The 23128-nt window shown below is 35.6% G+C and overlaps 1 protein-coding gene across 1 annotated transcript; it reads left to right on the top strand.

Annotated features, from left to right (window-relative positions):
* Positions 1–20: 20 nt before the first annotated feature.
* LOC139686816 (tRNA (uracil-5-)-methyltransferase homolog B-like) lies at positions 21–19656 on the top strand. Its single transcript, XM_071583884.1, has 10 exons — positions 21–151; positions 277–379; positions 2056–2283; positions 3337–3507; positions 5145–5386; positions 8706–8823; positions 12041–12137; positions 16267–16409; positions 17886–17964; positions 19122–19656. Exons 1-10 carry the CDS (start codon positions 21–23, stop codon positions 19361–19363), a joined length of 1554 nt encoding a protein of 517 aa, XP_071439985.1. The 3' UTR covers positions 19364–19656.
* Positions 19657–23128: the final 3472 nt, after the last annotated feature.

The following is a 23128-nucleotide window of genomic DNA, read 5'->3' as shown; positions in this document are numbered from 1 at the left end:
ATATCAGTTGTTCAGCAGAAATGGCTGGGCGGAAAGCATTTGTAAATTTTCAAAGGCTAATAAAATCAGATATATGTAAACCATGTAGTATATCTGATCTTGGAACCATAAATACCCCCAGTCGAAGATTTTTAAGAGGAGAAGCGCGAAGGTAAAGCTGGTATACCATTGTATTACCCCTTAAACTTTTGAATATGGACATAGTGTATATGTGTACAAGTCTAAGGGAAGTATCTGAAAATAAATTTTGTATTATATCTGGTCCCCACCGAACAGCTTGAAAAAAATTAGGCAGTTACCTGAGCCAGTGATAACTGAAGAAAATATTTCAGCGGGCGATTTTCCTAGGACACCCGCAAGGAATAAGAAATCTAAAGAGGTAAGTCACTAATTGCGACTTTGTATCCAGAATAATCACGAATTGCATTTTTACCTCATTAAAACAGACGTAATGTCCCCGATATATATGTGCTTGCCTTTGTGTTCACTTTTGAGTGTTTAGAGAGGTTGTAATTATCTTGCTTTGGAATTTTAACGCACCGGAATGTTTGTTACAACAGATAAACAAAGTAGGAGCGAATATTATACTGAGGTCAGATAAACATTTTAATTAATTTTGCTAGTTCATTGTTTCAACAAAAGTTACTCGGAACGAACCCGAAACGAGAATAAGGTTAGTGGTCAATGTTTTATTTGTCAAACTTTCAAAATCAAACTTTTATTTGTTCATGCCTTCAACATTTTCTCGGATGCCTATTGGTAGACCCAAAAAGATATTTTCTGGTGATGGATCTGAAATAAGTCTTCTCGCACCTGTTACGAGAGTATGAAACAAACGCTCTGTTTATCAGGGTGAAGCATAAGTGTACGTAAGGGTGTGTAAGTGTCAGTAATATTCATTTCATTATAGGTGAAAAATATTGCTTGCCGCCTAGATTATTTAAGTGAACTTCATCTGCAACCGGTCATGGGCCAAGTTTACTTTTCTGCGAAGATTTGGTAAATTGATATTAGAGTTATAAAATGATCATTCTTTCAGATCTCTACTGATAATGGTTTTACCTTGTGTTTCGAGCCATGATTGAAAATTCCAATGACTTCATGTAGTGTAAGCGTATTTTACATTACGTAGTGGTAGGTGCTGCAGTGCTTTTTTTTATTAGCATAAAACATTCAAATTGCTCGCCTTGTTTGAGGCCATCTTTTTGATAGAACTTGTGTGTGCGTCATCTAGTTGGTAGTGTGAATTAAGCCCATGGACACTTGCTTTTTATGCTACTGCACATTACATGTAGAAGGGATAGCTGGTGTATAAAGCTGATATGAAAGGCCACAAAATATTTCTCAATTAATATAAAATCGTAGAATGGATTCACTAAGTTTGTGTTTGATTAGCCACATTTCGAACCTCTCAATCTTTGAAATTTACCTGCAAAATTAAGTAATTCAACGTTAGTGCCTTGACAGATCAGGATGTGGTAAAGAAAGAAGAGGTAGTCTGCTAATCAGACTTATTCATGGGCTTTATTTCCCTTGCACATCTTTCAATCGCAGCAAAAATGCTAAAATATTTAAGCATATCGCTCATTGTTATGGCAGCATAGTTTTCTAATTTCTATGTCATATACCGTGAGGAAATGCATTGGTGTGAATGTAGCAGGTGATACTCAGTGCGTGTAGAAATTGGCTTTGATTCACATAACATATTAGTGAATTAATATAATTATGTTACTAAATAATGATGCTTCATTATTTCCGGAAATAATGAAATAATTGTGCTAAGATTAGATTTGCCTAGCCTCAGGGAAAATTAAATTTCCTCGGGCAGTCTTTGAAAATGTGTTTTTTTTAAAACTTACTTCCTGTAAAACATTAACCAATGAGTTTTGTTGTCACGGAGACTCATTCTATCTATGCTCCCATTTTTTATGGCATCAGAAATTAGACTTTGTAACCATATGGAATAACTATTTCCCAAAAATGATGATTTACTACCGATGAATGTATTTTACCTCTCTGTTTATTTATTTTACAAATTTGTACTCATTATTTCAGTATTTGCCATTCAAAATTCAAGTTCCAGAAATTATAACTGCAGAAAATCAGTATGATTGTCTTGCCCAAGTTGTTACACCTCTCTGGAAGATCCCTTACAGGGAGCAGTTGCAGTTGAAACAAAGATGGGCTGTGTATGTCATTGCATTACTTCGCAAAAAATTGGAGAAGGAGGGTATCAAGTATGGGATTAATATTCAAAATGTTCTTCAAGAAATTGAAGCATCGGTGAGTAATTATTTGTTTGGGTTTGGCCCGGTGTCAATATTCAATTTCAGATGAACTTCGTGAATTAAATGGAAATAAGTGATAGGAAAAATTATCTTTAGGTTCATATTTTGTATTTTGTTTAATTTTGGTAATTTTGGTGTAGGAGTATAGGCCTGAAGTTTTCAAAATCATATAAATATTCATATTTATAGTTACCTACTTTTAAGGAATATTTTGCTGCCCAATCATACATTAAATACACCCATGCAAAATCCAGTTGACCAGAGTCCAGAGGCTCCTATTTTCTGTAAACAATTTGTCATTACAACAACAAAATTCTTGCAAAACTCATTTTAGTTGATAACAGTAAATAATCATTCATCATAAATAAGTTGACTAATAAAGCTGAGTGTCATCTTCAAATGTCTCATATCCTCACTGCTAATGATTTCTAAATAAAGTTAAACCAAAAATGAACTACTTCATGCTAAACAGCAGTATGCATGGTTATGATGCAAGATGTGCTAACGACATGCATTACAAAAGTCTAATAACCAAAGCTTTACAAGGTGTACTCAAAGAAATAGGCATAAAAATAGGTAAGAAATTACCTCAATCGTTGAAAGAAATTGAGAAGTGTAAATCAAAGGTTACAAAATACCTGTTAAAGGAGATGTTTATTCTGTGAAAGAATACTTAAATACTCTGTAGTATAACCTTAGTAAACTATTACTTAATTCTGTTTAGTATGATAAAATTTTGCATATTGCTGTGTAGTGTACATAGTTATTTGTACTTATCATATTTTATTGCCTTATATAATGTACAATTTACCTCTTGTTTATTGAATCTTTATCACCTGGTGAGTGTAAATTATTAATATTATTACACTCTTACCCTTTCATTATCCCTTTCCAAAGATTTTTTGCACTCATTACAATGTACTCCTTTGATTCTTCTTTGGATATTTTTAAGAGTGAGTGACTGGCTGTTTTACCACCATTTTCTGGCAAAGATTACATGTTAACTTGTAAAATTAACTAATAAATGTTAATTACATTTTCAATGTAGCCAGTGACGGAAAAGTATCGGAACAAAGATGAGTTCTGCACTCATACTGGTGTTGATGGAAATCCAAAGACTCTTGGCTTCTTTGTTGGTTCCAAGGCTAAACAAAATGCTGTGTGTGTTCATGCTGATGAACTGGTTAACATGAGAGATGCTCATAAAAGACTAGCACAGGTAAGAACAAAGAAATCATAGATTAGCTAATTGAAATCATATGAATATTCTATTTTACTTAATAAATCTATAAAGAAATTGTCATTCTATGGAAGTACCTAATACTTCTTGAGAAGTGTTCACTCCATAAAATGACTGCCCTAAGTAATAGGATGAAATATCCTGGATAATCAATAATTACCATTAATTAATACTAATGATAATAATTTATGTTGGTGAAGTATATTGCTTAAAAGAGAGAGTAAAAAATAAACAGTTGCTAACATCTAATTATTATATGTATACATGAAATAAATAAGTCTAATAACTAACCAAATCAAGAGCAGCAAAAAATTTTTTACAGTTAATTTATTTTTATAAATTCCTTTTTTTATTTGATAAAGGGTTGTGTTAGTCCATTGCGTATAGCATTGAGACTAATGATTGGTGGGTCCAGGTTCCATTCTTGGGGATACCTCTAGTCACCCTCAGTTTCATCCAAGATGTGTGTTTTTTCAGGAACCAGTTCTTCCCAAGAAACCATAGGCAGCACAGTTAAAATCTACTTTTCTAGATTTTTTAAATTTTATCTTGAATTTTCCTCTGTCTCTCATGATTACATGGTAGACAATGAACTAAGAATTTACATGTTGTTAATGAACATGCAAAACAGTATGTAAAACTCATTTAACATTATTATTGCAGTTGAATCAAACAGAAGAATCCTTCCAAATCTTCTTAGTTATGTGCCTGCTGATAAAAAACCTTTGCCGGGTAAAACGAAAGCTGTATCAGTTTTAAATATGGCACATCAAACCCTTGCCTTTAAATGAGTAGGTTTTTGTTGCCCACCACCTAAGTTGCTGTTTCCCAGTTATTTTATATATAATTATCGAATTTTAATTGATTATATTTATACTATGAATGTCAATCTATCTCAAATTTTGAAGAATAACACCATCCTAATGGGTAAAGCTGGCAAGAGTTGGTCTGTATGTCCATGTGTACTGGAATAGGGTAGCCACCAAGGGGTCTATTTATGAAGAATATGACCAGTGTAATTAGAAATAGACAACTTCAATATGCATGAAATGAGGAGGTTATGAATTTTTTTCTCATTTCGGTGAAAATTTTCTGACTATGTGCCTATCTTTCCCCCAAAAATACCGAATTGTTGACAGAAATAAAATTGAGTCAAATCTCATAATTCATATTATTATATGACAAGAATATGGGGGATCGAGATGATGCGGGGGCTAACGTACTGGCTTCCCACCCAGAGGGCGCGGGCTCCAATCCCGGCGGTGTTGAATATTTTTCAGAGGTATCTCGATCCCTACTTGAGGTGTTTTGTGGAGGGCACTTTGAGTGATTACGCCGTCCGTCAGATGGGACGTTAAGCTGCGGACCCCGTGGCGCCTTTCGTAAAGAGTAGGCTAATGCCAACGCCGGGTTTCTCTCCACCCTTTATCCTTTCCATTCTATCCCCTATGGCGCAAATGACCTCAGTTGTCGGTCGCCTCCCCTAAATACTACTGCTACGACAAGAATATAAATTGTGAATTTTTAGTATGTAATTTCATTTCTGTCTAAATGGAGATGGAATTACACAAATTTAGGTCAAATCAATTTTGTAAATGCTTTGTTTAATTATTCAGGTCTTTGAAGAATATATCAGGACTTCTCCGCATCAAACATGTATAAATTTTGAGGATGGTGGTCATTGGAGGAATTTGATTGTTCGTTCCAACCTTAAAGGAGAAATTATGGCTGCAGTAATCTTCCATCCACAGTCAATGAGTCCAGAGGAGCTGAACAAGGAAGCAGAGTTATTGGGAACATTCTTTTCTGAAGGTCATGGGCAGGAATGCAATCTTTCATCACTATATTTTCAAGCATGGTAAGAAGTTTGTATTTTCTAACCTTGGCCTTTTTATTAAAAAAGGCCATAATAATTAAAGTCATTATTTATGCTTTAAAGATAAAATATAAGAGGTTCACTGAAGTTCTACCATCTGCTACCATTTTATGACAAATTATTGGCACTAGAAAGTTAAAACTTATGTTATTTCCCAGCATAATCTCCCTTTAAACATGTACAGTTTTCACAGCTTTGATCCCATGATTCCACGACAGCCAGGAATTCTTCTACTGGATCCTCTTACACCACCTCGATATTCCCTATTCAAGAGCACCCTGACTGATTCAACTTTCTTTGAACTGTCACACCCACAAATGCATATTTTTCACATCCATGACATCATCACCTCATATCTGACTTAATTGATGATGCATTTCGATGGTTTTTAAACTATGCAATTGGGGAAAACTCATGATCATGCACTGCTCATGTGTACCATGATTCCATTTTACGTTTGAAAAGCTTCTGACTCTGTCAGTAGCCAAACAAACTCAGTGGACTGAATGGGTACAGCCATCTATGTCCTGTGTTTTTAATGAGTGATCTTGTATTTTAACTTCAACAGCATCTTTCTGTCTACTCCCAGTCCTAAGAAAAAACTGGGTGAACTCATTTCTGTTTTTTTTTAAACTCCACACCTTCTTCATTCACTGAATTTATTTTCCAGTCTCTTCAACATCTCTCCAGGAATTAATTTAAATTTTTTGCACTTTAATATTGTATTGTTTTATAATTGAAATTAAAATTATCATCATATGATATAAATCATCCAAGACTTACATAATGCAGTAAATCCTCATCAACTATTATTTGAAAGGATCTGATATTTTTTAAGTCATGGCAATGGAATTTATGATATCGGAATGTTTTCCTTTGCATCTTTTATAACATATTGCTTCTAGGGTAGATCTGCTATCATGTGTATCTTAAAAAAAATCAATTTTTTCCCCAAAAGTTATTTGAAGGCCACTTACCCAGCCTGAGTCCCCTAAATTTAGGGATCAAAATTATTTATAGAATCAACTGGTGAAGTTAGGCTTTTTTTTAACTCCACATACCTTCTAACCCCTTCTCTCTATTCGCATGCTTAATTTTTCATTGCTCTACCTCTTACCCAACACTCTATCAGTCTTCCATATTTCCTTGCCTTTCAGTATTTCTTGCATCCTCTCTTGTCTTTTCCAACATTCAAAGTTTTCCTAACAAGCTCCTCTCTTCTCTGTTTGTTTTCCTTTGACCATTTCCTTTCTGACCATTTTATTTTTCCTTGCCCTCCCCTGTTCTCGTCTCAAAAGCTGTGAATTTGGGGACTTGTATTGTACCTGCATGTGAGTTAAGTGCTTCTTTTCTCCCTAGATTTTCCATAACTCTTACAGGTGTATTTTTATCGACATTTTCTTGCCACATAAAAGTCAAATTTCCAAATATACCCATTACAGAATCTCATAATATATGTGTACAAGTATAGCTTTGTTGAAAAAGGGTGCATTTCTAAGATTTTTCTGCCTATAGCTCAGTCTATCTCAAAATTCACTCATATCTTTTCAATGATCATATTCCCTCCTGGTTGATAAGCATTTTATTTTATATCTAATCAACATGAACATGAATTTAACCTTGTTGAAATATGGAAGGATCAAAACTAGTATCATTTTTTTCAAATGGAGTTATAATTTATAAGAATTTTTTTTACTATTTAGGGAAATCCATTCTTGCTCACTAGGATTGGATCAACCTTTGGATTGTTTTCATTGAGGCCAGTCTATTTGATCAGCCGTTATTACCTCCTTCATTTGCACAATTGCTACAACTAGATAATGCCCAAAAAGTATAAAAATGGCAGGAATAGTACACAATTGCAGTATTAAGGGAAATTATTGCAAAAAAATCCCAAAAATTAAAATTGTGCATTTGGCATTGATATGTCAATTAATGCATTTCCAGGGTACTAAATGGTCAAGAAGTGTATCCAAGAATTTTTATTTCCATATCATTATGACATCAATATGATATTGATGATTGAATTGACATGTGATAAGAAAGTATTACTTTGTTGGCAGTTGTTGGGATTTTTGTAGCAATATAATATTGCATTGCCAGCACTCAATAATGTTAAGGAGTATATTTTAATGTACCATTTTGTGCCATCAGACACTTCTATGTGAATTGCTGAAGAGTCAAATATATGACTTGCTGGAAAGCCTAAGTTTTTGCTTATCAAACTTCAAAAAGGAGTACTGCTAATGGAATAAAATCATGATGTAATTCGATTCATGTTCAAATAACCTTCACACCATTCTCTATCAAATTGAGCAAAGCCAAAATTGACTGGTTTTAATTTATTTTAGGAATATACTCCCTTTTACTGATTTCCTCTGCATCAAGCTTATTTTGCATGTCACATTCAAGTGTGCTCCTCTGTTTCCAAGATTTCTGATATTCATTGCCGCTAGTCTCTTCAGCTACATTCACCTGAGATTTTTCTTAGCAAACATTTCACACCTCTCTCATGTATGTTTTGTTGTTTGACTCATTTTCTCTCTCTGAATATGATCATTTAGCGAAGTGCTTTCTCTAATACTTGTGTAGAAGCAATGCATAAAATCCACGTTCATTCGTGACCCACTCTTTCCTGACGTTATCTCTCTAATTTTTGCAACTCACCAAATATGTCTGAGACTATGTAATAAATTACCAGAAAATATGTTGTGCATAAATTAAAATTACATCAATAGCCTCAAGTCAAAATTGAGAATTTCACAAAAAATAAAAATGTAGGTATTATTTTTGATTTGAATATTTACTGAATAAATTATAAATCTGATCCTGAATAGGAATATTTTTATAAACTTTTAATGGTGTCATATCTGATTTTGTTATTAATATCCATTTGATTTATGTATCTTATGTTTAACCAATATTGTGGTCCTTAGACAAGTAAAGCTATTATGTATTTGTATTATGCAAGTATTTTATTTTCATATTATAGTTTTGTAAGTATCATTAAAAGATTCAACCTTTAATTAGATTTCATTTTATTATCACATAAGCTGTCAGAAATAAAGTGCTTTCTATATGCTCCCTTACGACTGCTTTTCAAAGGCCATGTCAGCCTGCTGCCTATTGTTTTATCATCATTTAATAAGATCTTTTTTCCTTTTTTCAGGATTCATTACTATTACTATTTAAGTTCTATTGGAATTCTAACAATATGATCTGAAAGTATGTTTACTAGCAAGTGCTTAATTTTTGCCAAGTACCTAACGGTGACTAATATGTTTATAATATATTTGAACAGCCCTCATACAAGGTGTACACATGACCAAGCTCCATTCCAGCTTCTCATGGGGCAGCCTTTCCTGAATGAGATGTGCCTAGGTCGACAATTTCGCATTTCTCCTGATTCTTTCTTCCAGGTGACCATAATTTTTTTATAACTCTGTTCATATCTCATGCTAATTTTTAAAAATTTTTTGCCTCTGTACGTTCCTGTCTATTTTTCTGATCAGGCATAATTCTCCTGTCATTTTATGTGCAATTAGTTTTTCCCACCAGGCATGTTAACCATGCTTGGATTTAGTTCGTTGCCCACACTTTACAATTTATTCATAAATGACATCTTATAGCAGTGAATGAGAAGAATAAATTACTGCACTTTAAATCGTAATATCCTAAAATATGTACTAAAGCTACTCTTCACAGATGACTAAAGCAATTTCCGATGATGGAAGTGTACGAGGTCTGTTCTATAAATAACAGGAATTCAAGTTTTTTGGAAAGAATTATATTAATGTCTATATCAGTGTCAATCACGAGATCCCTTTCCTGAAAATTTAATCATTTGAGAAAGCAGTTGAGTTCTGCAGAAGACAGGGGTTAGTCATCACCAACACTTGGTTTAGACACCACAAAAGATGCAGGTATGTATGGAAAATGCCAGGTGACTTAGAAAGGTATCAGCTAGATTATATTCTGGTTAGACACAGGTTTAGGAACAGTGTGATAAATTTGCACAGCTTCCCGGGAGCAGATGCAGACTCGGACCACAATTTAGTTGTTATGAAATGTAGCCTCCGTTTCAAAAAGATTAGGCAGGGGCGGTGAGTTAGAAAATGGAATGTAGAAGTATTACATGGTTTGAAAAGGAAGGAATACAAACAGGTTGTAGAGGAAATCATGGAGGATGGTAAAGAGCTAAGTACTATTGAAGAAAAATGGGAAAGTGTCAAGAAAGGGTTATCAAAAGCCGCAAAAGACACTATTGGAACCATTAACGCTAAAAGGATTAGGAAACCATGGATCACGGATGAGATGATTACAAAGATGGGTGAGCGGCAAAAATGGAAGAGTATAAATACAGAATTAGGCAAAATGAAGTACAAAGAATCGAACAATAAATTGAGGCGGGCAACAAATAAAGCAAAAGAAGGATGGTAGAAGACACAGTGTGAGGATATGGAAAGTTTGCAGAGGAAAGGTGAAATTGGTGCTCTGTACAGGAAAGTTAAATCTTTATTGGGAAGTAAGAAAGGAAGGTCGATGATAGCAGTTAGAGATAAGGCGGGTAAGAAAATAGTCGACGCAGGAAAGATCCAAAAGAAATGGAAGGAATATATAGAAGAACTGTAAAGTAAAGAACTTAGACCAATAAAGTTAGACATAGAAGAGGAACAAGACGTAGAGGAAGATAGCTTAGGTCCAGGCATACTCGAAGATGAGAAAGGTAGGGCATTAAGGGAGATGAAACTAAATAAGGCCATGGGGTGGATAATATTCCTGCTGAATTATTAAAATGTTTAGGAAAATTTTGGAGGAAGAGGCTATATGGGCTCATTCGTAGTCTCAGGAAGGAATCTGGCCAGAAGACTTTGTGAGATCAGTTATAGTTCCTATTCCGAAAAAGGTAAAGGCTACATCATGTGAGGACTACAGGATAATAAGTTTGATATCCCACGCAGTTAAAGTTGTTCTCAGGATAATAAACAAAAGGATAGAGAGTAGGGCAAATGATTACTTAGGGGATGATCAGTTTGGGTTTAGGAAGGTGAGAGGAACGCGTGATGCCATTGCAGTAGTGAGATTATCAATTGAGAGGAATATAGAACACAACCAGGAGGTGTTTGCCTGTTTCGTAGATTTCGAAAAAGCTTTTGATAGAGTGAATTGGGAAAAACTAATGAGTATATTGCAGAGAATAGGAATAGATTGGAGGGAAAGAAGGCTAATCCGCAACCTGTACATGTCTCAGGCTGCTCAGGTGCGGGTGGGAAACGGGGAGTCCGGCTGGGCTGTGATAGGAAGGGGTGTAAGGCAGGGTTGCCCATTATCACCGTTGCTGTTCAACCTGTATGCAGAGGAAATGATTAAAGAGGCATGGGAAAAACTGGAGGTAGGAATGAAAGTGGGCGGGGAATTCGTAAAATCAGTTAGGTTTGCTGATGACCAAGCTTTAGTTTGTCAGTCAGCCAAGGGGCTGCAAGCATTGCTGACTAAATTGGAAATTCAGTGCGACAGGTATGGGATGAAAATCAATATTAATAAAACAAAGGTTATGCGATTTTCTAGAAAGAAAAAGGATAAGCTAAACATTAAAATAGGAGAGCAAAAACTAAAGCATGTAGAACAGTTTACGTATCTGGGAAGTGTTTTGGACCAGTCTTCAACATCCCACTGCCAGCCAATACCCCCTTCATCCACTTTTCCTGCCTTCAAAGGATTTCTCCCAGCAAACCCCTATCTTCGCCCAACATACCAAGTACTTCCTCATTTGTTTTCTTCTCGGTCCATTTCACCTTCTCCATTCTTCTCCATACCCACATTTCAAGAGCCTCTATATCTGTGTATATATATGTATGTGTATGAACATATATATACATACATTTATATTATATATATATACACATACATATTTATATAATAATGCTGAGAACATAATTAATATTTATGTTGATTAATGTGTTTATGGTTATGGTTTTATGAATTAATTATGTTCTCAGCATTATTTTGCAGTGTGAACTTGAAAAATATCCTCTGAAAGCTGGTGATCATATAACCCCATGAAATTTCCATAATGAACTTATTCATGTGTTCCTTGCCAAAGCAATCACACAATTTGTGAGTAAAACTTAGTTCAACTGATATTAAAAATTTCTCAATTAACAATAATAAAAAATACTCACTGATATGCCATTGCTGGTAATCTAGAATGTACTATCTGCTGCAGAGTAAGGAATGTGGGGTAAATGTGAGAGACAATTAGTGTGGTTACTATAAATTGTCTCCTGCCTCCTACTCTCTGTGAGATGGGTCTGACATTGTTCATGCACGTCTTCCATGCAAAAGAAAAGCTTCCCAGTCGACGTTTTATGTTTATTATGACAAATTATAGCTATTATTTGATTTCATCGCATGGAAAAGAATGTGATTCTAGAGTTCTTTAGCCTTCAGATTGGTCGACTGCCCTCCATTATTCTATATCATTTTCCTTATCTCACTTCCCAAGTATCTTCCACTTCTGAATTTGCTTCTTTTCAATATATCACTATTATCTTTTGCTGTTTTCCATCAGTGTTTAGAAATTCTTTCATTTTTTCTGTATATTTACTCTTTGTTCATGGAAATCTTTTTTTGCAGGTGAACACATTAGCTGCTGAAGCATTGTATGAAATAATTTTAACTTTAGCAGCTCCTAGCTATATGACAACATTACTGGATGTTTGTTGTGGAACAGGTAATTAGATTTTTTCTATATTTTTAATTTGTCTTGATTTTTAAATCAAAATCTACTTAGTTAATTATGACATTTTTCAAGCTATGATGTTAAATGATGATGGAAATGCAAAACAATAAAATGTGATAACGCATTTTTATCCTTGCTATAGATTTTTTATTGATAACACAAATTTTGTGTAAATTTTCAAAAATTATGAATGTCTAATTTTTTCATACATTTTCATATTTTATCCACAATTTTGGTAATTTCAGCTTTTGCCTCAGTTGTTATAGTGAAAAAATTGTTATGAACTAGTTTAGCCAACTGAATTGTTGAATATTATTCTTAATATTTTATGAGATTCTCTTTATGTGTATACTAAATACGATAAAAATGAATGAGGTCTTATTCCACACATTATAACCATAAACACAGTAATCAACCCGAAGGTCGGTTTGGTAGGTGATGATAGAGTTCACCCAGTACCAAGCCCGACGGCATGTGAAATTCACACATCAGGGTAGGAGGGCCAGATCCTTTCCATGTGCCAGTTATAGTTTCCCAGGAGGATCTGGTACCCAAAAAATCACATGGTTTGGGTGGAGCTGCAGGTGCCCAGAGATGCTTCCCCAGGAATCGAACCCAGGCCCTCTGGTCAGTAGTCCAATGTTCTACCCATGGACTACCGGGACCTACTCCACACATTATATACTGTCAGAAATGAGTGCACATCAAAACTCATTCATGTTATACCCCAAAATAATTAAAACTAGAGAAATCAACTGATAAATGATTTAAAAGTCACAGGTAAAGTTACCTGTAATTCTACATTTAGGATAATTGAAATATTTTAACAATGTATAGTTTTCAATTTCATTTTTCATGGCAGTACAGTTATGACGTACATATCAAAGCATTAGAGGTATCTTGGTTAAAATGGAAAATTTTCAAGAATTTATTTTTTTCTGGGGGATGTGGTAGTTTAGTGGATGGTATTAACTTCTGACCAGAGGGCCCAGGTTTGATTCTGTGGTACACCTATGGCTTATCTCAGCTTCACCCAAGCTGTATTATTTTTTGGGCATTAGATATTCCTGGCAGATCATGGGCAGCACAGGGAACAGAACTGGCCCCCGATCCTGGTACATGAATTTCACATGCTGTAAGCCAAGTGCTAGTTGATCTCTTCCCTCACCTATCAAACCAACCTTGGGTTTATTACTTTGGTGGTAGTTCTACAGAGTTTTCAGGTATAATGTTTTCATGCTTTCACTTGGTAACTTGTAACATTTTTTTAAATGATTTGTTCTGTTGTGTTTGTATTTTAATATCTTTACCTTGCTACCTTTATTATTATGCATAATTTTGGAGAAGCCTGTATGTGTTCAATGAAGGAATGACTTTATTGAAGTCATATTTTATAGTAAGAATATATATAAATTAGTATGTTCCTAGCCTCTTAATTGAAGGAATATGAGAGATGAGGGAGGTATTGGATGAGATCACAGTCTGGAACCCCATGGAAGTATTTTTTCTCAAATCACCTAACTCCTTGTGCTGAACTCCATTAATTGCCAATTGCTCTAAATGAGGCATGCATGAACGGCATAACAATATCCAGATAAGAGAGCCTGTCAATCACATGCTTTGACATTGGGCCAATGAGCCAACCACCATTTGTATTGATAAAGGTATTCCTCTACTTTCCCGTTTCCTACTTCTGTCTGAACATCAGCACATACCTGTCAGTGGCCTTCTCATGAGAAAACCCTCTTCTCCAAAGTTACCACTTCTTATACAATGGTGCATAGGGGTCCCATAAGTACCTAGAGATAGTGGTAGTTGTTTGAAAAATATTGCTGTATTAGAAAGTGCGCAATCTATAAAGCATATGTTTCAAGTTTGAAGATGCTACTTTGTGTAGTATTTGCTTGGCAGCCATCAATAGTGAACGTTTTCAGTGAATTTGTGAAAGTTGGAGAAAATTGGTCATTGTTGTGTGGTACAATACTTTTTTTTCAAAGGCCTCAGCCCAACCAATACAAAAGCTGAACTGAATTCTACTCTGGGTGAGTCTGCTCCTTCGTTTATAACAGTAAAATGTTGGGCAGCAGAGTTTAAACGAGGCCGTACGAGCTGTCAAGACGAGCATCTCATTGGTTGACCAAATGAGGTGAAGACTCCAGGATCGGTGAAGAAAATCCACAAAGTGATACTGGATGATCGTCGACTGAAAGTGCACGAGCTAGCAGACATAGTAGGCATTTCGAAAAGTGCGGTACATCGCATATTAACTGAAAATTTGGGCATGATAAAGCTGTGTGCAAGATGGGTGCTGCGTTTGTTCACGCTCAAGCAAAACCAGTGTCCTGAAGATGTTTCAATTGAGTGTTTAGCAAAGTTTCACTGCAACAAAGCAGAATTTTCGTGCCGTATCATCACCATGGCTGAAACATGTGTCCATTACTTCACACCCAAGACAAAAGAACAATCAAAAGAATGGACTCAAAAGGAGAACCGGCTCCAAAGAAGGCGAAGACCATTTCATCTGCAGCAAGGTCTCATGGCATTGGTTTTTATGATGCTCATGTGTTAATTTTCATTGACTATCTTGAAAAAGGAAAAACAATCAACGCAAAGTCTAATGCAAGCTTATTGCAACGTTTGAGTGAAGAAATCAAGCAAAGCGGCCACATTTGGCTAAGAAGAAAGTGTTGTTTCATTAAGACAATGCACCAGCTCACAAATCCGTTATTGCAATGGACAAAATTCAGGATTGAAGTTTGAATTGCTACCTCATGCACCCTATTTGCCAGATTTAGCCCCCTCGGATTATTTTCTGTTTGCAAACTTGAAAAAATGGCTCAGTGGTCAAAGATTTTCCAACCGTGAAGAAGTGATGTCGGCAGTTAATGGCTATTTTGAGAAGGAAGACGGTTCTTGTTATAAAAAGGGTATCAAACTTATTGAATGTTGCTGGGAAAAGTGTATAGAGCTGAAAGGAGCTTTTGTTGAAAAATAAATACATTTTTTCAAATATTTTTGTGTTTTCTTTTTTGTGTCTGGTACTTTTGGGATTGCCTTCGTAGATACCTGAGGTATTTTGATTTAAACAGTATCAGTCTTTATATTGCTTTAGTATTGATTTGTAATTGAATATTTAAAATGCTAACTTTGTATAAAGGATTTTTAGTGAATTTTCCTGGACCAAATTTCACCGTGCAATTATTTTATTAATTTGCTAAATTTTGTAAAATCAGCAAAAACATTTTTATTCTCTAACCCAGGTATTGGCTTACACAAAGGTAATTTTCAAGGTACTTAATTATAAGTCCCTTGGTTGTGATAACCAGAGTTGGAGTCGAAGAAAAGGTTCAATGGACTAAACTAAGTTTATTTATTCATCAAACGAAATAATTTACCATAATGTGTTGCCTGAAAATATTAGGTTTACTACAAACCTTTATCAATTCAGTAGCAACAAGAAATTCATCTATTTGCAACACAGTCCAAGGATTAGTTTGATTTGTTAGCTTTGTGCTTACCTGGTACTAATCCCTACTACAAAATGTGAAATTTACAAATGGTGGGTTGTGCTGACTTGCACTACCTATTATTTTTACAGAAAGTTCTGATACCCATAAAACCAGCTTTAGTTTCATTGGAGATGTCAAGAGGTATATCATTAATTATTTTGACACAGACTGATGCTGCCCTGAATCTCTGTTCACTTTGTCAGCCTCTCTCTTAAATAATCATCCATATTGTAATCATGTTGAAGTTTTGACGTGACCAAACAATAATTTAAAATGTTCATGAGTGTCCTGAACTGCAAGATTGTGCACACCAGTAAAAATATTTTTGGCATCATTAGGTAGATATAAATGTAAATGTTCTACATGCAGAGCCGAACAAGCAGAACTGCAAAGGATTCTCAGGCCAACATTCATTGACATGGGCCTGATCTTTAAACCCCAGACCCATCAAGTGCACATCACTGTGACTTTGCTAACATCACTGATTCCTAATTTTCTATTATTTAGGATTCAAATAGCTAAGCTGGTCCAAAGTGAAGTTATCTATTTGATTTTTGAGTTAATTTAATGATTACCAGTCTGATTCTGTTGTCTCTATTTCACACCTACAGGAACTTTAGGCGTAATTGCTTCCCCTAGTGTGCGAGGAGTTGTGGGCATTGAATCTGTATATAGTGCTGTAAGGGATGCCAGAGCTAATGCTAGTGCTAATGACTGTACCAATGTGGACATCATTCCTGGTTTGGCTGAAAAGGTCAGTTGTTATGATGAAGCTGTAGATGCATTCGATGATTTGCCATGAACTAGGTGAGAGATATTTTTTAAATGCCAGGGCTGTTAAGAAAGTAACTTATGTTTCAGCCTAGTGTGGCGGTGGGTATGGCTAGAGCCACCATCTTGGTGTCTAAATGTTCGTACACTCAGTATGCATCCTGCTATGGTAGTTTGCAGACTGTGATTCTTCTACTTTGCTCACTGCGCATTGTTAAAATGTGTGCTGCAATAGAAAGTCCCACAAGTTGTCCACAAGGCCTGTCCAAAAAGTAAATAAAGTTTTAAAATAAAGTATGAACCTAGGGACAAAACAAACTTTTATTACATACATTTGAAAGGCACATTCTTTAACTATTTTTCTGCATGGTCGCCATTCAAATTGAGGCATTTATCATAACAATACACAAGCTTTTCAATTCTATCCCTGAAGAAATATGCCGCCTTACATTTTAACCACTTGTTTGCACCAGCATACAATTTTGTGTCACTGTCCAAGCACAGTGTTACCAGCTGCATGTTGTGAGAGATATAAACATAAATCAGTGATTTTCATGAATTTTCACCTTCAGTTCCTCTGTAGCAAGGCTAAACCAACCACTGCGGTCCTTATCGTGAGCATTGGTGTGGTAATTTTTAAACAATGCACCACTACCTCACTCCACCTTTACTTATTATTCTGTCTTCATACACTTTACAAGGTTGCTAATGAATTTCAATTGGCTTATGGTTTTTTGCCATAACAGTTTGCGCAGATCACACTTCATCGCGTGCAGGAATTTCTATTGTTTTATACTTTTTAACAGTTCACAGTGAGCAAAGTAGGACCACAGTTTGCACTCATAGCAGGATCTGTACTGAGTGTACCAAGTGTAGGGACATTTAGACACCAAGATGATGGCTCTAACTCTAATCACTGCCATATTAGGCTGAAAGGTAAGTTACTTTGTGGTCAGCCCTCATAGTTTCATGAATTTATTTTTATTTTTCGATGGACCTAACCTGTTAGCCCTGACCTATCATGTTTGAATCTCACTGAAGAATATATTTAGTGATGATGAAATTATTATTGTTTAATGTTTTTAGGTGTGCCCATAAAATTCTTTTGTTCAAATGAAACTTGAACTATGCATGAACATTTCCAGTTTCCAGCTTTGTTTAAAATTCATGTGTATAAAATAACTTTTTTGTGCTATAATTTAGTAAAATCAATATCGTTATTAATGATCAAATAAGTTCATTATGTTTAAGAAGCCAATTATCAGTAAATTCATGTATAAATATTACAATTTCATAATGTAATATGATTAGTTCAATAAGATCATGAGTCATTTCAGTAAAATCATACATTAAAAAACATAAAGGTACAATGAATAGAGGGTTTCAGTTCATGCATGAGGTACAGGTATGACTTGCCATCATGTGCACATTCAAATTATCGCAATTCTTTCATTTCAAGAAACTACCAAGAGTGATTTCAGAGTTGGAGCTTGCTTCAGATATTGTGGCGGTGATCAATCCTGGTCGAGGAGGAGTTGGTATGATGAGCTATCCTGCTTTTTTCCATTATTTGATCTAACTTACTAAAAACTATTATCAAGGGATTAAGAGTAATTTGTGAAGAATAAATTTAGTTTCATCTCATATTTGTTTGTTTTCCTGCATTAGTATTAGCATTGTGAGTGTTCACCTTTACATTACTCTGTGAAGACTTCACTATTTGAAATGAAAATATGGGCTAAAAACTAAATAGATTTTGAAATAATTTCATAGAATGAAGAGTAATGATATATTCTTAAACAGTTACGGTACTTCTGGCCCATAAGATGCCCTTTTTTAAATCCAAAATGTGCTCTAAAATCAGCCTACGTCTTAGGGGCTGGAGGTACACAGGTATAACTTTGACCGGTAAGCACAAGCTGACTCCCTGGAAAAATGCTAATTATTGAGTATTTTTTCCAAAAGCAGGCAAAGAAAATGGTTGACTTTTTTACAAATTTTTATGATGTCAGTTTTGAGTCAGTAGTAAGCATCAGTATTTTAATATTTCATTAAAAGTACTCCCTAAAACATTTCCCAGTTAAATTGTAAATGTATAAAATGTAGAGCATTTAGTCTTACCCAACATGTGGTGCTGCTGTGAACCTTAATATACCCTGGGCTTAAAGAAATTTTGCCTCTCTGCGAATACATTCATGCATAGTATCTCTCCCAATCTCCCCTAAACTCTGAGACTATTCATATCACACACAAGCTGAAAATAACAGGAATAAAAATTACTTAAAGACAATCAAATTGAATGTACTGGATGCTTTACACTACATATCATTGGCTTGAAAGCAAGTTAAGGATTCTACAATTAATAACTGCTTTAGGATGGTAAGATTTTATGCTGATTGTAATGAAGACAGTTGAAGCCATTCGTGATGATGATGATACTATAGACTATGGCTCTAGTAATTAACTATGTTCAAGTAAAAATTCTCCCTTTCCCACTATTTGTATATTCCCGCATATTACATTTTTTCTGGGGTCCGTAGAAAAAAGCAAAAAAGATATTTTACTTAATGTCACAAAAATATTGTAATTTTGTTGTTTCAGCAATAAGAATATCTAGGATATTTTTGACAACCTTGTCTAACTTTCCCTCAGCAGATTCTTGGGAAAACTAATCCATTCTAATTTGTATTTGCAGGGCCCCAAGTGATTCAGGCCCTGAGGGAATGTAAACAGATAGAAAGAGTGGTTTATGTTTCCTGCAATGCCGAGGGTCTGGCCATGAAGAACTTTGTGCAACTCTGTACCCCTTGCGAGGGTAAAGGGAAAAATTGGCCAAGAGAAGGGTTGCCCTTCTCTCTCAAAAGGGTGGTGCCGATAGACCTGTTCCCTCACACTGTGCACTGTGAAATGGTTCTCCTATTTGAGAGGAGGCTGTAGGATCTGCTCAGTAAGAGGACACATGCACTGAAAGCAGAGGTAAATTGCAGTGTAATAGGCTGCTGCAGTGACTTACTAACACAATTACTTTCAGCATTGAAAAATCACATTGATTTGAACTAGAAATGAAGAAAGATTTTTGTATGTGTTGCTGATTTTAGATGATAAGAACTTTCAAGTTGCCATGAGTGAACTGATGTAAATAAAGTTTTTACATTTTATTCCCTGAAAATAACGCAGACTAATGATTTTTCTAAGCATTCTATTTACCGTAAACGTTTATTGGAATGTGAAAAATGAGGAACTCTCAACCAATTGCAGTCAAAGTTTAGATAGCTTACAAATTTTAGATCCCTCAGTTATTTTTGTGTCATTACAGGGTACTCACCCATCCAGGAATTCCTACATAAACCTGTAAATTTCCCCTTTTAGTTTTGCTCATTTCTAAGCACTTAGAGCATGAGCATGGCTTTTTTTCCTGTAACCCTCTTCTCTTCCAGGACCTTGGACTAGAAAGCTGGATGCCTGACTCTCATGCGCAGTTATTTCATTTGTCGAAGATTTTCTCCTTGAAAATTTTTTCAGATGTTTTATGGATTCTTCAGAGACAAGCTGAAAGGGTTTTGTTAAAACAAATCAACTTTTACCATGGAGTCAGGAGTGGACAATAAAATCAATTTCCTTGATCTAACAATTAAAATTATAGACCTCATACATAATTTTTCAATATTCAGGAAACCCACTTACACAGATCAAGTGATACCCTCAGACTCCTACCACCCCACTGCCTTCTAACTAGCTAGCTTCAATTCCATGATCCACAGATTAATCAGTATCCCCTTGTCAAAGTCCAACTTCGAACGAGAGCTCAAGACAATCAAGCGCATAGCCTTTAAGAATGGTTACCATGTCAACATTATAGACAACTTACTGAAGAAAAAACAGGAGAAAGAGGCCTTGAAACTAAACATCCCCCTTTCTGCCACTACTGCTTTGGAACGGAAGTGGGGCAAACTTCTGTTACATAACTCTGTGACGTACAAAATCGCTAACCGATTTCCCAAAGACATATTCCACTTTTCATTTTATACCCACACTACTCTATCCAAAACCTTATGCTCGAACAAAGACCCTATAGAATGTGATAAAAATAGTGGTGTTTATGAAATTCAGTGTGAGCGGGGAGCAATCTACATTGGTCAGACAGGCAGAAGTTTTTTTGACACGTATTAAGGAACACAGGAAAGACTATATTAGAGGTCATACTTATTCTTAATATGCCAAGCATCTACTTGATTCCAATTATTTCTGTGACTTCGACTTCAAAGTGCTTCACAACCCTGATAAAATAAAGAAGCTCAATCCTATGGAACAACTAGAAATCATACGTCGCAAGGACTTGGATCTCATCAATGAAGTCCAATTTTTATCTTCACCCTCCCCCCTCCTCTCCATCTCCTTCCCACGACGTTGATGGGATATATGATCCCTTTTCCTACTGATAGGAATTCCCCTCCCCTCACCTGTGCATATGGAGACCATGCTTTCCTGACCTAGGCAGGGAGCCCTGAACCGCACCCTCCTTCTTCACGGACCAGGAGGGAAGGTTCTACGTTGTGGGCCTGCCCCCTTCATCAGCAATTTAAAGTGTGAAATATCCCTCCTCCTCGCTTGGGCATGCCCCTTGGAACCACAACATATAAGTGATTCCAAACCCTTAATCACCAGTTTACCCCTTGTGCATTGATACCATGCGCCCAGCCAACAACTGCAGGGGAAAATCCCCGACTTCACCCGTTTTCTCCACAGCCCTAGGAGTCTGGCACTTCTCCGTGGGATACACCCCCAACAGGAAACCCCCCTCCATCCAGCTATGACGTTCTCTCCGGACTTTGGAGGATTTTGCACCTGTTTACTTTGTCTTCCCCACCCCCTTCCCTGCCCCCACTCACATGCATAGTCACCCATGCTGCCTTCCACTTTTCCTCCCTCTTCCCCTCTTTTCCGCTTCCCTCCCCATACTTGCTTTTCAGCATATATACTGGACTCCAGGTGATGACTGTTACCTGACGATGATGTAGTTACATGGAAACCAGTCGCATTAATAAATTTTATTTTGTGGAAAATTGTCATTTTTTAATTTTTAATTAATTATGATATTCCACCATATCACGCCTGAAATGTCTCATCTTATTTGAAAGGGATTAGTTGCAAGGTTGCAAAAAACTGCTCAAAACAAGGTACAAATGTTGTTTGATTATGTTCAAGAGTACACCTTATTGTTTTGTACATTAAAAGTCAAGAAATTAAGAACACTGATTTGATGCCTTCATAGTAATGATATGAGAGACATGGAAAAGGCCAGGAGTAAGAGTGAAAGTTGTCAGGGGACCTAATGAAGTCAGATTTAAAGATCACAAATCTTTGATTGTCCAGTAAGGTATTATAAATTCCAAGAAACTGCAGGAGATGCTGTAACAGTAACTTTCAACAGAGTATACGCGCATTACAACGCAACAATTTCAGAGAAAAAATCATTCGCCTAGGCTGGAATTCGAACGCGGTTCCCTCATTGTCTGGTTGAGTGCTTCAGGCAGTTAACCTATCAAGGTGTCCTCTTACGGTTATTACAGCTGCTGCTGTACAGATATCCAAGGAAATAGAGCATTAAGATGGTGATGGACGATTATAAGTACTATCCTTAAACTAAAGCCATCAATTTTTGAGAATGGTATGATTCAGTACAAGTTTTGAAGTGAACTTTAGAGTTATCAAATAGTCTGGCCATCTTCTAATATACGTAGAATTTTGTTTGCTCAGAATTTTGTTGGTGTGAATCTGCCTAAAATATTGGTTAGCACTTGTGTACTGCCTTTCTCTGAAGGGTCATCCTTCTCATCTGCCTTTGTAAGAAGAGAAAAATTTATTAAAAAATGGGTGTTAAATTTCCCCTCTCATTTTCTTTAATTGCTCACATATGCACAAATCCCCCTGATTTTAACGGACTTGTTGAGTAATGTTTTGGTACTTTGCATAACTTGTAATTTCATTTAGATTCTTTATATTTCCCCAAAAACATGTTCTAATTTAAAGAGAGTTAATTGTCAACCCGGTGAAATTAGAAATATATTTTTATAGGTGTTTCCATTCCTTAATTTACCTATGCATCTATTGCAGAATTATTTCTTCTTTAAGTTATGTTGCAGTAGTGTCATTAGCTTGGGGAGAGTAATACGAGTCAGAATGTTCGCTGGGTGGACGTAGTATCTCTATGTTCCGAATGTTGTATGTAAATTACCTGAAGGAATTTTACCAGAAATGATGTTTTCAGGCCTACCATTATGACATGTTTAAAATGACCATGGAATGTTTAAGTGGACCTCGTAATAACTTTTCAGACATCTTTATTTAAATATATATATCGGTCCTGAGATGTTCATCTTATCTACATAGTATGAAATGTCCTAAAAAAACTGTTTAGAGGCCTTTAATGCTGAAAGTTTTGCATGATAATGAGCATGCTAAATTACAATTTTGGGTTTGCATTGCTCATGAAATAGCCTTAATAAATATAATACTCAGCAAATTGGACTTGAGGCAAGTATTCTGTTACATGTAAATAGTTCTTCTTTAAAGCAGAGGCATTTTCAAGGTACATACAGATATATATATACCCTGTATATCATAAAATGAACCCAGTTATGCTTAAGTTTCAGGTTTCATTTCATTAATTTTTCTCATGAATATGCTTATTGTGTTCATGGA

The sequence above is a fragment of the Hetaerina americana genome, unplaced genomic scaffold (genome assembly GCF_022747635.1).
Source record: "Hetaerina americana unplaced genomic scaffold, ioHetAmer1.1.p SCAF_15, whole genome shotgun sequence".
Classification (NCBI taxonomy): Eukaryota; Metazoa; Arthropoda; class Insecta; order Odonata; family Calopterygidae; genus Hetaerina; species Hetaerina americana.
The sequence above is the reverse complement of the archived record's forward strand: the minus strand, read 5'-3'. Positions and strand labels throughout refer to the sequence as shown.